This window comes from Typha latifolia, chromosome 7 (genome assembly GCF_019914945.1).
Source record: "Typha latifolia isolate L0001 chromosome 7, TyphaL0001v2, whole genome shotgun sequence".
In the NCBI taxonomy this organism is placed as follows: domain Eukaryota; kingdom Viridiplantae; phylum Streptophyta; class Magnoliopsida; order Poales; family Typhaceae; genus Typha; species Typha latifolia.
In genome coordinates this window covers 4,076,114-4,090,750 of record NC_133092.1, presented here as the reverse complement: position 1 = coordinate 4,090,750, position 14,637 = coordinate 4,076,114, and the positions used below count along the sequence as shown (strand labels likewise).

The window sequence follows — 14,637 nt, the reverse complement described above, 5'->3', positions numbered from 1 at the left end:
ATTTAAAATTATTTATTGATCGGCTTGTTTAGACTCAAGCATAAAATTAAAATTATTTGATTCAAACTTTGATTTTATAATTAGTTTTTAAAAAATTTCAACTTAAACTTTACTAGTGGTATGCTTTATTACACCCGCATGACTCATCTAATCCTCCCATTGTTTTGTAATTAACGTGAATTACCGAGCAGACCAATACGAGGGAGGGGTCCACCTTTCCGTTTTCGCAATCGCGCACAACACACGCCTGCGTGCACAATTTTGGTTGAATTGGTACGTACATCCTTTATCATCAAGAAGATTACAAAATTAATAATTAGTGGTGACTTGGCTCTTCGGTTGACTTTGAGGAGTAGCCTGATAGCATTCGGTAACGCAAACGGCTTAAAATTTAAATTAGAGGACTTAATATATTAACTAAAATTTAATGACATATTAGTGTGTTTATAACTCGAAAAAGTTTTGAGTTTTGAATGACGAACATAGCCTAGCTCTTGACCGATTTATTAAAGATAGAAAAGAAACCGACGCGTCCAATACTTGCAACTTGCCAAAGCTGGCAGGAGGCTCACTGACACGTTTACAAATACATCACCACCCCGCTCCCCCACCCAGGCACCCACACAAAACACCAAGATCGAGAGAGAGAGAGAGAGAGAGAGAGAGAGAGAGTATGGAGATGGTGAATGATGGTGGCCGCAAAGAGAGGATGGAGATGGTGGACGGCGGCCATCGCAAAGAGAGCATGGAGGTGGTTGACGACGATGGCCGCATGAGAACAGGTAGCCTTCTACTAGCAGAACTACAGTGCTTCTTAGTGTTTCTTAAAAGAAGAACCTCTTGAATTAACTCTGAATATCTTATCTAAATCGCCCTTTCGAGTTATCGAAGTTTACATGCGTTCGTGCTAATTCATTTAAATCTTTAGCACTATTTCATTGTATCTTCTGTTATGCTCATTCCATCTCTCTAGCTTTCTATAGATTCTTGAAGTAATTTATTAGGCTTGTGCATGCTATGTCGCAGTAATGACCATTGATGCACTCCCCAAGATTACCCATCTTAGGATCATGGTAATGTGCTCGTTCCATTTTTGACACCGTTAAATTAATAATGACCTGAATTAGAGTTTGCATACATCGTTCTTTGTTTATACTTATGTATGTGGAAGCTGTGGTCCTTAGGCAGACCTATTGAGTTGTTTAGTGTCTTTAGTGAGTTGGTATGCACTCACAATTCCAATAGTGTTGTATAGAAAGTTAGAAGCCTTAGTGGTTTCACTTCTTTCCTGTTCTTGTGGGGGCAGTATACTCTGCATTAGCTTACAGATACAAAAAGATGCAGAAGAAAGGGAATTGAGATGTTCACTATCCAGTTGATTGCCAACATTCATGTTCTGCGATTTTATCGAGTCATCTGAAGTAGTATCAAAATTTTACTTAGTATGAGATGTGGCTCTAGGGGTCATGGGCTTGTCCCATGGAGACTACCTCTCCACTCGCCCTTTTGCTGAAATTCGCTAATTACACTTGGAGGTACTCCCAAAAGAATTGGGAACACTATACTTTAAAAAAGTGGTAGCAGTATATTCTTAACTGTTTGTGGTGGACAACTCAGCTCATGGTTGCTACTTTTGGAACCTCCACTACCTACTTGCAATCTTCTTTACTATAAAATGAAGTTCTATGTATGGACTTTAATGCAGTCTAATTTGATTAACAGTGAGATGGACCCGGTAATTAATGTCGACCTAGCGTGGCTCATCAAGTGACCTACCACTACCTAGGAATTTTTCTGAATCAGATAATGAAATTTCTTCAGTGGAACTCTTGCTGATAGTGGGGCTATGAATGGACTATGATAAATTGCGACTTAGCACTAATAAAGGGACTCTTTCTCAAATTCTAATTGATTCATCAATCGTCATCTACTTTATCATCTAATTGGCTCTTAAAGTCGACTTGTTATGCGCATCCTTAACTCTTAATTTTTCTTTATAGGTTTAAAGCTATTAAATAACTTTTCCAATAGAATTGGAGGCTTATTATAGACAGACATTTTACCAGAATGACATTAGTAGACTTAGAACATGCTTTTCATTCCTTGATATTTTTACAACCTTCAAGCCCAATGAAATGGTTTTAGAATTGAATCACATTAGGCATGTGATTCAACATAAATTATGTGTTGTAATAAGTCACTCCTAGGTTGAGAATTGCTTTTAAAATTTTGCCTTGATTTGTTATGCAGAGATTGCTGGAGAATTAAGCGAACGTTTCTTTTGCCAAATGAGCACTGAAATGTTATGAGAATGCCAGATTCTGTGTCATTTGTAAACTTATACTTTGATAATATAACATGACACCATAGGAAGGTTCCAAATGAGCATTTATATTTGGATTTGTTGTAGCATGTTTACTTGATTCAGGCACTCCAAATTATGTTGAAGCTTTTTGAACTAAAGAAAGTCAAAATGTTTGAAAAACTAAGCTTGGTGAAGTTCATTGGACTAACAATGTCATTGATATAATAAAATGATGAGAGAGTAAGATACTGAGTTAGAAATCGTCTAACACTTATCTGTCTCACTACAATATCTCAAGCACTCAGAAAATACATTCAGCAAAGCCAGAAAGAACTTTTCTGTCAACAGCGAGAACAGAAGAATCTCTAGAAAATATAAAACATAAAAGAAAAAAAGTGGACAGCAGTATATTGTTCTTCTTTTGTCACTGCATTGTTTTACTAATTTGCGGAAATAATTAATTTAAGGTACTGTATCTGTGTGTTGCTTGATGCTGGTTGAAGATATCAGGTATCTGAAAGATGACTAATTCTTTCAGAGAATTTTGTATTTTGCAAGTGCTATTCCCGAATTGAATTACGCACCTAATTCAGTCCAAAGCTGTAACCTCTGAAGACCAGAACCATCTCCACTGCTGTGAACTATTTGAGTAGTAACCTCTTAATAATTTTTACAGGGACTGTATGGACGGCAACAACACACGCTATAACTGCTGTCATAGGATCTGGGGTACTGGCATTGCCATGGAGTGTAGCTCAGATGGGTTGGATCATTGGTCCCCTAGCACTCATTGCATGTGCCTATGTAACATACTACACCGCCATTCTTCTTACTGATTGCTACCGGACGCCTGATCCTGTTCATGGAAGAAGGAACTACACATACATGGATGTCGTGCGATCCTGTCTTGGTGATTTATCATTTCCTATTTAGCAATATCAATCACCCCCTTTCCGATTTCCATTCAAATGTGCGCCACTAATCACTTCACAAAATTATATTGATATCAGGTCCTAGAGATGTGTTTATATGTGGTCTTGCACAGTATATAATGCTCTGGGGAACTATGGTTGGGTACACAATCACTACGGCGACAAGCATCATGTAAGTTCTCTGCTTCTTTTGTTCTGAACACTTCTTCCGGGAGCCTTATTATAGTTTTTTTTTTCTTGTCTTTTTGACCAAAATCGGAGAATTGACCAGTTTCATTGAAATCAAAATAATAACCAATCCCTATACCAAGGAGATAATTGTACCAACTTTACATCAATCAGATCCAATCCAGTACAAATCGAGATACAACATGAAAATGCATTGCAGGACCAAAGCATAATACATCAAATAAAATTAATACACTTGTGTATATTGATAAAAAAAATAGTTGCTTATATTGTGCTAAAATTTTTTCCCAATTTCAAGAACCTGATCTTTAGTCAATTATGTATTCAACTAAACTTATTGGGACTTTAGTCGATTTAAAGGTGCTCAGTATTATGTACATTTCTTCATCTATTTGTTAAAATTGTTGCCTTATGGAGATTAATTCTTGAACAAGTGAAAATACTATAAATTTGGCCAAAATTGTTTCATAAGCTTTATTAGTCAAACTTTATCTTAACAAATACTCTATTTATGCAATTTTTAGTCTCATAGTTATTAAGTTCTTAAAGTTATCTCTCGTTAAAAATATTTGAGCTTAGTTCTTTCATCTCCAATAATGAACTTGCAATGTGATATTATTACAACAGGGCTGTGGTGCGCACAAATTGCTTTCATTATAAAGGGCATGATGCAAGTTGTGGTGCATCAGGAACCTTATATATGGTCCTATTTGGAATTGTGGAGATTGTGTTATCCCAATTCCCAAACTTGGAGAAAATTACATTCATTTCAGTGGTAGCTGCTGTGATGTCATTTGCCTACTCCTTCATTGGATTGTTTTTGAGCATAGCCAAATTTGCTTCACATCATTCAATCCGAGGCACTCTTATGGGGGTTAAGATCGGCATAGATGGTGTCTCTGCATCAACAAAAACATGGCACTCCTTGCAAGCTCTCGGAAATATAGCTTTTGCATACACTTACGCTATGCTTCTGATAGAAATCCAGGTATCTCAATTCCAGAATTTTAACAAGACCAATTATCTCCATCCACTGGTTACTAGCATGCTATCACAATTCTTACAACATTTTAAATGAGTAGGCCTAGTTGTAGATATAATAACCCTTCCAAAGGTCTAATAATTGGCTTTCCTGAAGGATACTATTAAATCACCTCCACCAGAGAATCAAACCATGAAGAGAGCAAGCTTATATGGGATTGGAGTGACCACAATCTTCTACGTGTCACTTGGTTGTCTGGGTTATGCAGCCTTTGGCAATGAAGCACCTGGAAATATCCTCACTGGATTCTATGAGCCCTTTTGGCTTGTGGACATAGCCAATGTTGCAGTCCTGATTCACTTGGTAGGAGCCTACCAGGTAATTACAATGTTCAAACTTCTCTTTAGTCCTTACTGTCATTCTTGATGAGTCGTGAACACATTAATTATACACATGGTGCAACGAATATTAGTATAGAGATGACCACTCTTTTGATATGATTGTTTCAGGTTTACGGCCAACCGATATTTGCCGTGTACGAAAAATGGCTGGCAAATAAGTGGCCTGAATCAGCCTTCTTCCACAATGCATACCAAGTAGAGTTTCCTTTCTTGAAAGGCTGGGCTTTCCGCTTCACACTGTGCAAGCTCATTCTCCGCACACTCTTTGTCATCATAACAACATTGATATCTCTGATGCTGCCTTTCTTCAATGCAATCCTTGGATTGCTTGGTTCGGTTGCCTTCTGGCCTTTGACGGTGTACTACCCCGTGACAATCTACATGGCTCAAGCAAAGATCAAGCGAGGCCAGGGGAAGTGGTTGGTGCTCCAGTCCTTGAACATGATCGCCCTCATTGTTTCACTCCTGGCGGCTGTAGGATCAGTTGCAGACATTGCAAACCGTCTGAAGCATGTGACAATCTTTAAGACTGAGTTGTAGATGCCTACTGCCACTTTGTTACTTCTCATTTCTATGCCCCTTAGTCCTGAACTTTTTCTCTTATATTCTCATGGACAAGGAAATTGATGTTTGTTTGACTATTTGTGCTTCATCAAGTCAATCCTATTCCATCAAGTTAAATCTCAGGCTTTAAGCTTTTGAATATAAGCGCATATAAAAAAGCAGCAAAATTCTGATTAAAATGAGGAGTAACTGGAGCTATATATGTTGGTTAGAAGGCCTTAACAGATGAGACCTCTCTTCTCAGGTAAAGTTATTCATTCAACTTTATTTTTATGATTTGTTGGTATCTACTGAGAATGTTGTGGTTTTTAATTTGTCTTTGTTGTGCTTGATTAACATCAATGGGCAGCTACAAATGAATATGTTCCACTTGAGTTGTGCTATAGGCACAGTCAAACTAGATGGTGAGCTTTACTATTTGTTGCCAGTTTTCATATTTATATCTAAACAACAAAAGACCAAACTAGAGTTCTCTATCTGTGCTCTTCAATTGAACAACAAAGACAGGAATGGAAGTTACGCGAAGGGGACTGTGGACGACAGGTGTCTGAAGTATTTAATGCAAGTTAATTGACATCTCTGTCAATGCAAATTAACAAGTGTGGTGATGGCTATTTAAGTTGATGTATGCCTCTCTCTCTCTCTCTCTCTCTCTCTCTCTCTGTGTGTTTGTGGGATGGAAATGGAAAGGTTGTGGATGATGGCCGTACTAGAACAGGTAATTTTTCTTTATGCTTGGCATTAGAACCTTCGTAAACATCCAAGTGGAAATGCCAACAATATATATTGCGTTGGTTATAGATCCACTGTAGTAGATTTTCTGTTTTAGTTGCAGTTCTTTGGAAGTTCTCTTATTTGACATGTTCACTTAATAATGCTGGCTGGGTAATAAGACGGGCAAAAATGGAAGAAGGGTATGCGTATTGGAAAGAAACAAAGAAAGATATCAGAAAAATGTGAAACTATGGATCTACAAACAATGTTGCAACTCATCATAATAAAGTCCAAGACAGATAAAAAAAAATGGAAATAGATGTAGGGCACCATATAACTGAACAAGATCATAAAGCACCTGGTACTAGATAAAACAAAATAAAACAAGCTAAATGAGTGAAACAACCTTTCCTCATCCAGATGGCCTCAGAATCCATCTTGATATTGGTCCAACTGTGCATTGTTTACGTTCTTCTATCCTTCAGTAGAGGACCAAAAGATTTATTCTGTGGCAAATACTCTTGGCTGGAGTTCTACCGACAAATCCCAGCTGCGGAGAAATTGAAATGGTAATTGTATTATGCACTCTGTTAGTTTCCTTTGTATTGTCCAAGATATAAACGTGATCATCCAATGGTGAAACATATGTAGATATAGCAAGTTTCCTACTTACTCGTATTTGGTATACACAATTGCATATATATCAATGAAAAGATGCATACATTCATTCAACTACGACACACTATATCTCTGGATGCATTTGCTTTACTTAGATGGCTGGCATCTACTGATAAAAATATAGTTATATTGTCAGCATAGTTGATAAATAAAGTGTATACAGGACTATTTTCTGATTCAACTTCTTGTATTAGCTAAATTAGCTTTTCTTGCGTTCCTCTATATTCTTGACCTTAATTCAATATATTGAGAGATTGATTAATTCAACTATCTTGACAATCTAGGTACTGTCTGGACTGCTATAGCATATGTAATTACAGCACTTGTGGGATCAAGCACACTGATGCCCTCATGGAGTTTTACGCAATTGGGATGGATATTTGGTCCCTTGGTTCTCTCTCTCTTTGCAGTCATTACCTATTACACTTCAGCTCTACTCTGTAATTGTTATAGATCACCAATGCAATAAGAGCATGTCTAGGTACCATTCTAACCGTACGGTTCGTCTCCATAGTTCTTATTAGAAAAATCTATGGCACCTGTTCGAATAGTTTTATGTGACCTTTGGCATTAGGACTTAATTCCTTGAAACTTTTTGCTCAATGTATTTTACTAGTGGGAGTGGTTGAAGTTCAATTTTGGTATAGTATTTTGTAAATAAAGAATTGTCTGTTAGAATTCTCTGTAAAGAAGTTAGTCAAGTATTTAGAGGCTGAAGAACATTTGCATATTCAGATTTTTAAAGTCAATAACAAATGGAAAGACAATATAAGAATCAGAGAAAAAAGAAAAGAAAATAAAGTTGTCTCATTAAAAACAGAAATCCATAACATATTTGAGGATTCAATAAACGTAAAATAATTTGGAACAATGATTTGAATTGTCCTTACATAATCAAGCCAACTCATAATGCAGCAGATAGTCTGATCAATATCATAGAAGCATCTGGACACTTGTTTACTACATCGGCCATTGTCAGTGGATAAAAGGTTTCCAGGGTGAATACGATGATCCATTATTGCATGATTCTATCAAATAATTCTCAACAATAACATAGCATCGGATTGTTTTCTTTACCACCTTATCATCATTTGCAGGTGTGAAAGAAGCACAGGTTTGCGGCATCATCCAGTATGCTACACTTTGGGGAAGTATGGTGGGTTATATAATTAATGCTGCTATGAGCATGATGTAAATAGCCATCTGCATGCAGAGTCTATATTCAAGTCTCTGTCCAACTTTTTCATGCCCAAGCAAATGTTTTAGATGTTTTATTCAGCAAATCGACTTTTTTTTTATGTACAGATTATTTTATAGTTATATGCCAGGGCCTACTATCTGACATTTTCTAATCATAACTATAAGGAAGGTCCATCAAGCTATCAAATTGTTTCCATGATGGAGGTCAGAATGCTCCATGGAGAGCTTCTGGAGTTTTCTGTACTGTAATCTATGGTTCGATCAAAGTAGTATTATCACTATTTCTCAAATTAGAGAAAACTGCAGCACTTGTTTATGTAACCACGGCAATGTCATTTGCATATTCTGCCATTGGATTATGCTTGTGCGTAATTGACTTCTTGTCTCATGCTGAATTCAGAGGAACGTCATCTGGAGTAAAGATAGGAGGCCAAACTAGATCCGTAACCACAAAGATTTGGCCTTTCTTTCAACCACTTGGGAATCTTTCCTTTGCATACTCTTTCTCCATGCTTCTGATAGAGATACAGGTACATGATATTATAGATTTTTGTTTCCGGCAATACAATCATAATGATGTGCGAATGCAATTGTTTCTTAGTGATGGACTATGTTAGGCATTATGATTATGCATATCATTCTTTGTCACATTGACAAGTATCCTAACTCAACTACACTGAATCTATCGGTCTTTCAGCTAATAGTAGTTTACTCATATACACAACTTCATTATTCACAAGTTCATGTTTCTGAAGGAGACTTCAAAGTTTCCACCACCTGAAAATAAAACGATGAACAAAGCAAGCATGTGGCATAGGAACTACATCAGTATTCTACATCTCTCTTGGTTATGTGGGCTATGCAGCTTTTGGAGATGATACCCCAGGGAATATTTTTACAGGCTTTAGTGAACCCTTCTGGCTCATTGATGTAGCGAACTTTGCTGTTCTTATACATCTCATTGGAGCATATCAGGTATGTAATTCACATAATGCTGCTACTATGTTGTTGCATTTTGATGTTCTTGTGTACGAATAAATGGGAATTAAATGTAACTTAAAAGAGTAGCCAGCATGTCGTTACAAGAGAAAGAGATCAAGAATTAATCCTTAAAAAAAATAATCTACCAACTAGTTGAACTGTGCTTGAATATATGATTATGTTCAACTTGTTTCAGATATTTGCACAGCCACTCTTTGCATTCTACGAGCAATGGCTAGCTACAAACTTCCCAAATTCAGCCTTCTTTAACAGGGTCTACTCCACAAGAATTCCTTTCGATAAGTCAAACACACTAAATTCACACTCTGCAAGCTTCTCCTGCGAATATCTTAGTATTCACCACCACGGTTGCGATGCTCTTGCCATTCTTCAATGCAACTGTTGGCTTGCTGGGGTCTGTTGTGGCCATGTACATCATCACTCAAGCAAAGATCAAGAGGGGACAGCAGAAGTGGGTGACGCAGCAACTCATGAGCTTAGGCTGTCTCTGTCTCAGCTGTTGCCAATATTGGATCAGTTGCAGACATCATTGTCCACATCAAGCATGCTGAACTTTTCAAATTTGAATTGTAGAAGGTACTTCCTCACTGGTTGCTTAATCTTCAGAAACATTTTAAGTTTCAATCTTAATCATTCGAAATCAGAATGCTGGTGGTAACTTCCTTAAACAAATCGAATTCTAAGAAAACATATCAATGATACCTTCAGATGTAATGAATGTGAATGTGAAAAAAACTACTCAAAGAAACGTTGTAAGTGGTTGGCAGATAAGTATGGCCATAAAGTATTAAAGAGGACACTTGCACAGTGATCTCATCCCCCTAATTATTTCTGAAGTCATCCAAATCTCACACTACCTACGTCAACAGATGGAAGCCAACAGAATTTGTTAGCCTTCATGGATCATGCCAACCATAGTGGATTTCCCAAGCAAACCACAATAGGAGACAAGAGTTACAAATATAGCCCTATCCTTTTGACCTTTTAGGAATTCTTTTTCTCTACTTTTAGTGTATATAATTGGGTTAATTGGTTATTCTAGAATAATCTCTGAGCGAAATCCATTATATTTATGTAAGTTGGAAAGAAAAAAAAGAAAAAAAAAAAGAGAGAGCTTTTGTTTAGTTCGTGAGAGTGCCAGCCAGCTTCTACAATCGGAAAAAGAAAAGTTGCTCACCACTCCATAATAACCTCTTTAATGGAGGTAAATTATGGACAATGATGAATCCGTACACAAATGATGTGACAAAAGTGAGGGGAAAAGAGAGAACATTTATTCTGCACTACTACTCCATGGCTTAATTTATCCTCTCAATCAATCTAGCCACAGAACTTTGTTGGGAACTTTGGAAGCATGTATTAATTAAAGTTTTAAAGAAGAACAACTATATATGTCCATATATAGGTATATTTTGAGACATTTTGAGGGTACATATACCTGCAAATTAGAAAAAATGAAGGATAAATATACAAAAAAAAGAGGCCATTGAACTTGTTTTTAGAGTAAATATAAGAACAATTAGTGGAAGCAAGCCTTTGCAGACACCCAAAATTTGATAAAATTGTTATCTTTTTGAGACTCCAATCCTTGTCAGCTAATATATAATGCGCTCACTAGACATAGCACTTCGATGATCTATTGGTTAATATTTGTCTTAAGATTAGATTCTTATCCATCTGTTAGCTTTCTACTTTCTCTAAGACAAAGTAGTGTTTCTTTCATTCTCCAATCTCCATCGCCACAACTGGCATTTACATTCAATTGCTTAGAAATTCTTTGTTTTCTTAGATATGTGATACGTGGAAGCGTACATATCTATTATCCTCACTATGTTGTTTTTGGAAGTGTCAAAAGGATAGTTATCAACTGTTTTTTTTTATGAATTCTAACTTCAGATTGAGTTTAGAAATAGTCTAAAAACAAGAAGAGCTAAAAAAAAAAAGGACTTCTTTTTGAGGGGCGATAAATAAATCATAACAAGCTAAACGAGCTGAACTCAAATTTGAAATAAGCTGAGCTCAAGCAGCTCACAAGCCAACGTGCTTATTTGACTATACTAGCAATAAAGTAGACGAAGAATTTATGTCACTAGCTTGTTGTATGCTCTTGCCACCTTTTATGTATAGATTCATCCTAAGCATCCACTGAATGAATGGTTTCTGATGGCAGGACAACTAAAAATGATTCATATGATTCTCCTTTCTTTGTGAATCGTCATTGCAGAGTCATCTCATATGGTATATGATTGTTGTCAGTCGAGTGGTTTGCAAGGTAGTAGCATGTAAGCAACCGTACCGGAATAGTAGTATCAAAAAGCTAGTAAAATTTAAAAAAATCGAGTCAAAATCTTTGACATCTGCCCATTATCCAGTGTATCATGATAGAAGTTATGAGTTTAGATTAATCATTCAGGATATATAAATTAGATGATTAGATCGATCCTTACAAAAAGAAAATCATAATAGGCTCAAAACATGTGTTTATATGTCCTCGTGAAAAATCTATCAAACATTACCTTCAATGTTCACAAAGAAATTAAATTCATAACCTTTTCTCGCGATAAGACTTAACAATTATGTTACAATAATGACCTAGTATTTGCTGGATTTTTCACCGAAGCACATATATGATTTTAGCTCAAATCCGTTTATTAGAAATGTTGGCCTAATTATCTAATTAATCTATATATCATGAGTCACCCCTCATATATATATATATATATATATATATATATAAGGGTGCGTACGTAAATTCACAGAAGCATTACTTCTTGTCATAAAAGTCCGAATATATGGAAGAATTCTATATCCCAACGTAAGCCCCAACTCGTTTTCTCTTGCTTTGGACGTGGACTCTGCCCATTTTTTGGAGCATTAACTGACATATTTACCCTCTCTCTCCATTTCTCTCTTTCTATATATAGAATTACTACTAACTCCAATATCTCCAATATCATGTGAACTGCGTGAGAGGTTGGAGAGCAAAGCCAGAAAGAAACATGGAGAAGATGATAATAGAAGACATTGAAGTGGGTGATGATCATGGTAGAAAAGGTGCTATCTTTTAATCTACCTTCATATATGCCTTGATCTCAATATAAATTTCTATTATATATGTATGCATTCTTTTTCTATTTAATTATTTCATTATTATGTATGTCACTTGATAACTTCTAAACTCAAGAATGATTTTTAAGAGAAAGATGTCAACTCAAGAATGCTATTCTTTTCTTTTCTTTTCTTTTTTATTTTTCTTTTGTTTTTGTTTTTTTTTTTTTTGAGAGAGAGAGAGAGAAAGAGAGAGGGAGTAAAGAAATAATGTTATTGTAATTTGATGGTCGACTTGGTGAGGAATTCACCAAACTTTATTAAAAGTTTCAAGTTATTAGCTAAAAGATTAACAATAATAATCATGTCTAATAATACTCAGGGACTGTTTGGACTGCAACGGCGCACATCGTCACCGCCGTGATCGGCTCCGGGGTGCTAGCCCTGGCTTGGAGTGTCGCGCAACTGGGTTGGGTCGCCGGACCACTCGCGCTCACCGGCTTCGCCTGCGTCACCTACTACACCTCAACACTGCTGGCAAATTCATATCGATCACCGGATCCGGTAACCGGAGCTAGAAATAGAACATACATGGACGCAGTCAGATCATACCTAGGTATTCTTCCAAAACCTCACAACCTTTACTTGACATTTCCTCACACTTATCATGCTAACAAACACTTTCTTCTTCTAAGGTCGCAGAGAAGTTTTCATGTGTGGAGTTGCTCAGTACGTGAACCTGTGGGGAACCATGGTAGGCTACACAATCACAGCCACTACGAGCATGATGTAAGCCATGATCATCGCAATGCCATTTGATATCCCTACTTGATGCATTCCGTTATTTGATTTATAATTAACTAACTGAGATAGTTACAATTGTTACTGTCTTCATGCATCACTAGTGCAATAAGGAGATCAGACTGCTTTCATATAAATGGGCACAATGCGAAGTGTGATGCCTCAGGAACCATGCTCATGGTGGTGTTTGGAGTAGTTCAGGTGATCCTCTCCCAGTTTCCAAGCTTGGAGAACATAACATGGCTGTCGGTGGTGGCGGCGATCATGTCGTTTGCCTACTCCTTCATCGGGCTTGGCCTTTCGCTTGCGAAATGGGTTTCTCATGGTAACACCAGAGGGAGGTTAACAGGCAGTACTGGCTTGTCTTCCACCAAGAAGACATGGAACTCCCTCCTAGCTTTGGGGAACATAGCCTTTGCATACACCTTCGCTGAAGTCCTCATTGAAATCCAGGTGCTTGTTGAAACTTTAGTACTTGGTAAATTGTCTATGTATCAGAGAATTGAATCATTTTAACTTTTCTTTTCTTTTTTTTGTTGTGCAGGATACATTGAAGTCTACACCTCCAGAGAACAAAACAATGAAGAAGGCAGCAATGTATGGAATTGGAGCCACAACCATCTTCTACCTCTCTCTAGGATGCACTGGCTATGCTGCATTTGGAAATTATGCTCCTGGTAACATCCTCACTGGTTTCGGATTCTATGAGCCGTTCTGGCTTGTAGATGTCGCCAATATATGCATCATCCTCCATCTTGTTGGAGCATACCAGGTCTACTTTGATTGCATCAAAGACTCTATACTTGCTGAATTATAGCATCATGAGCTAATCCTTTACTAGTTCTTATCAATCTTCGTTTAGGTTTACGCGCAACCGATCTTTGCTACAATCGAGAGACAAATCGCCTCGCGGTGGCCAGAAGCCAAGTTCATCCACAGAGTCTACACTATCAGACTTCCACTTGTTGAAAGTGGTCTGTTGAGCTTCACACTCTCGAAGCTCGTCCTGCGATCGGTGATCATCATCATAACGACATTTGTGGCCATGGTGGTGCCATTCTTCAATGCGGTCTTGGGGCTACTTGGCGCATTGAGCTTCTGGCCATTGACGGTTTATTTTCCGATAAGCATGCATTTGGCTCAGGAAAAGATAAGTAAGGGAATGCAGAAGTGGGTCTTGCTGCAGAGCTTGAGCATGTTCTGTTTACTGATTTCAGTTGTAGTGAGCATTGGCTCCGTGGCAGACATTGTGGACAGCCTCAAAACTGCTACCCCTTTCAAGATAGTGAGCTGAAGATTTGTTAGGCTCAAGTGAAGGATGAGTTACATGATGATAGCAAAAACGCAACGGTGAGTATAGGAGAAGAAAGATGAGTGATGATGACAAGAATTTGCCTTGACAATATGGAAGTAGTTCTTCTTGGGTTGAATAGTAGTTGTGGATCTTAAGGTGCAAGCAATTAGAATAGAGAGCTGACCTGCTGTTTCTGCTTACTTGCTAAATCCTCGTGTCCTTGCATTGCACTTCTTTTCAAGAATTTGACATATCTGCATCCAACTCTAAAATGAACAAGATAAAACAATGAACAGAATAGCTTGTTTGCGTTTATTCTCTGTCTAACTAGGAGAATGGAGAATGTGTCAGCCTAGAGAAGAACAAAAATTTGACCCTGACACATTCTCATCTTAGTGAGATTTCATCTTAAGGTAAGTTTGAGCAATACTGCACAACTAGTAAGAAATGTCTCTCTTTTTCGGTAGCCAATGGGTTGGTATGCACATAGTTAAAAAGATTCATATTGTATAAGTGTTTTCAGATTT

General features: G+C 37.3%; 3 protein-coding genes across 3 annotated transcripts; all 3 read left to right on the top strand.

Moving 5' to 3' along the window:
- Positions 1-481: 481 nt before the first annotated feature.
- Positions 482-5,495, top strand: LOC140792272 (amino acid permease 8-like). The gene is made up of 6 exons (XM_073143157.1): positions 482-782; positions 2,982-3,215; positions 3,316-3,409; positions 4,054-4,414; positions 4,565-4,786; positions 4,918-5,495. Exons 1-6 carry the CDS (start codon positions 674-676, stop codon positions 5,347-5,349), a joined length of 1,452 nt encoding a protein of 483 aa, XP_072999258.1. The 5' UTR covers positions 482-673; the 3' UTR covers positions 5,350-5,495.
- Positions 5,496-8,163: 2,668 nt separating this feature from the next.
- LOC140792167 (uncharacterized) lies at positions 8,164-9,674 on the top strand. Its single transcript, XM_073143008.1, has 4 exons — positions 8,164-8,205; positions 8,405-8,495; positions 8,831-8,940; positions 9,143-9,674. The coding sequence occupies exons 1-4, from the start codon at positions 8,164-8,166 to the stop codon at positions 9,623-9,625; spliced, it is 726 nt and encodes a 241-aa protein (XP_072999109.1). The 3' UTR covers positions 9,626-9,674.
- A 2,100-nt stretch (positions 9,675-11,774) lies between these two features.
- Positions 11,775-14,319, top strand: LOC140792302 (amino acid permease 8-like). Its single transcript, XM_073143209.1, has 6 exons — positions 11,775-12,021; positions 12,398-12,631; positions 12,711-12,804; positions 12,921-13,269; positions 13,361-13,588; positions 13,679-14,319. Exons 1-6 carry the CDS (start codon positions 11,967-11,969, stop codon positions 14,108-14,110), a joined length of 1,392 nt encoding a protein of 463 aa, XP_072999310.1. The 5' UTR covers positions 11,775-11,966; the 3' UTR covers positions 14,111-14,319.
- The last annotated feature ends 318 nt before the right edge of the window (positions 14,320-14,637 follow it).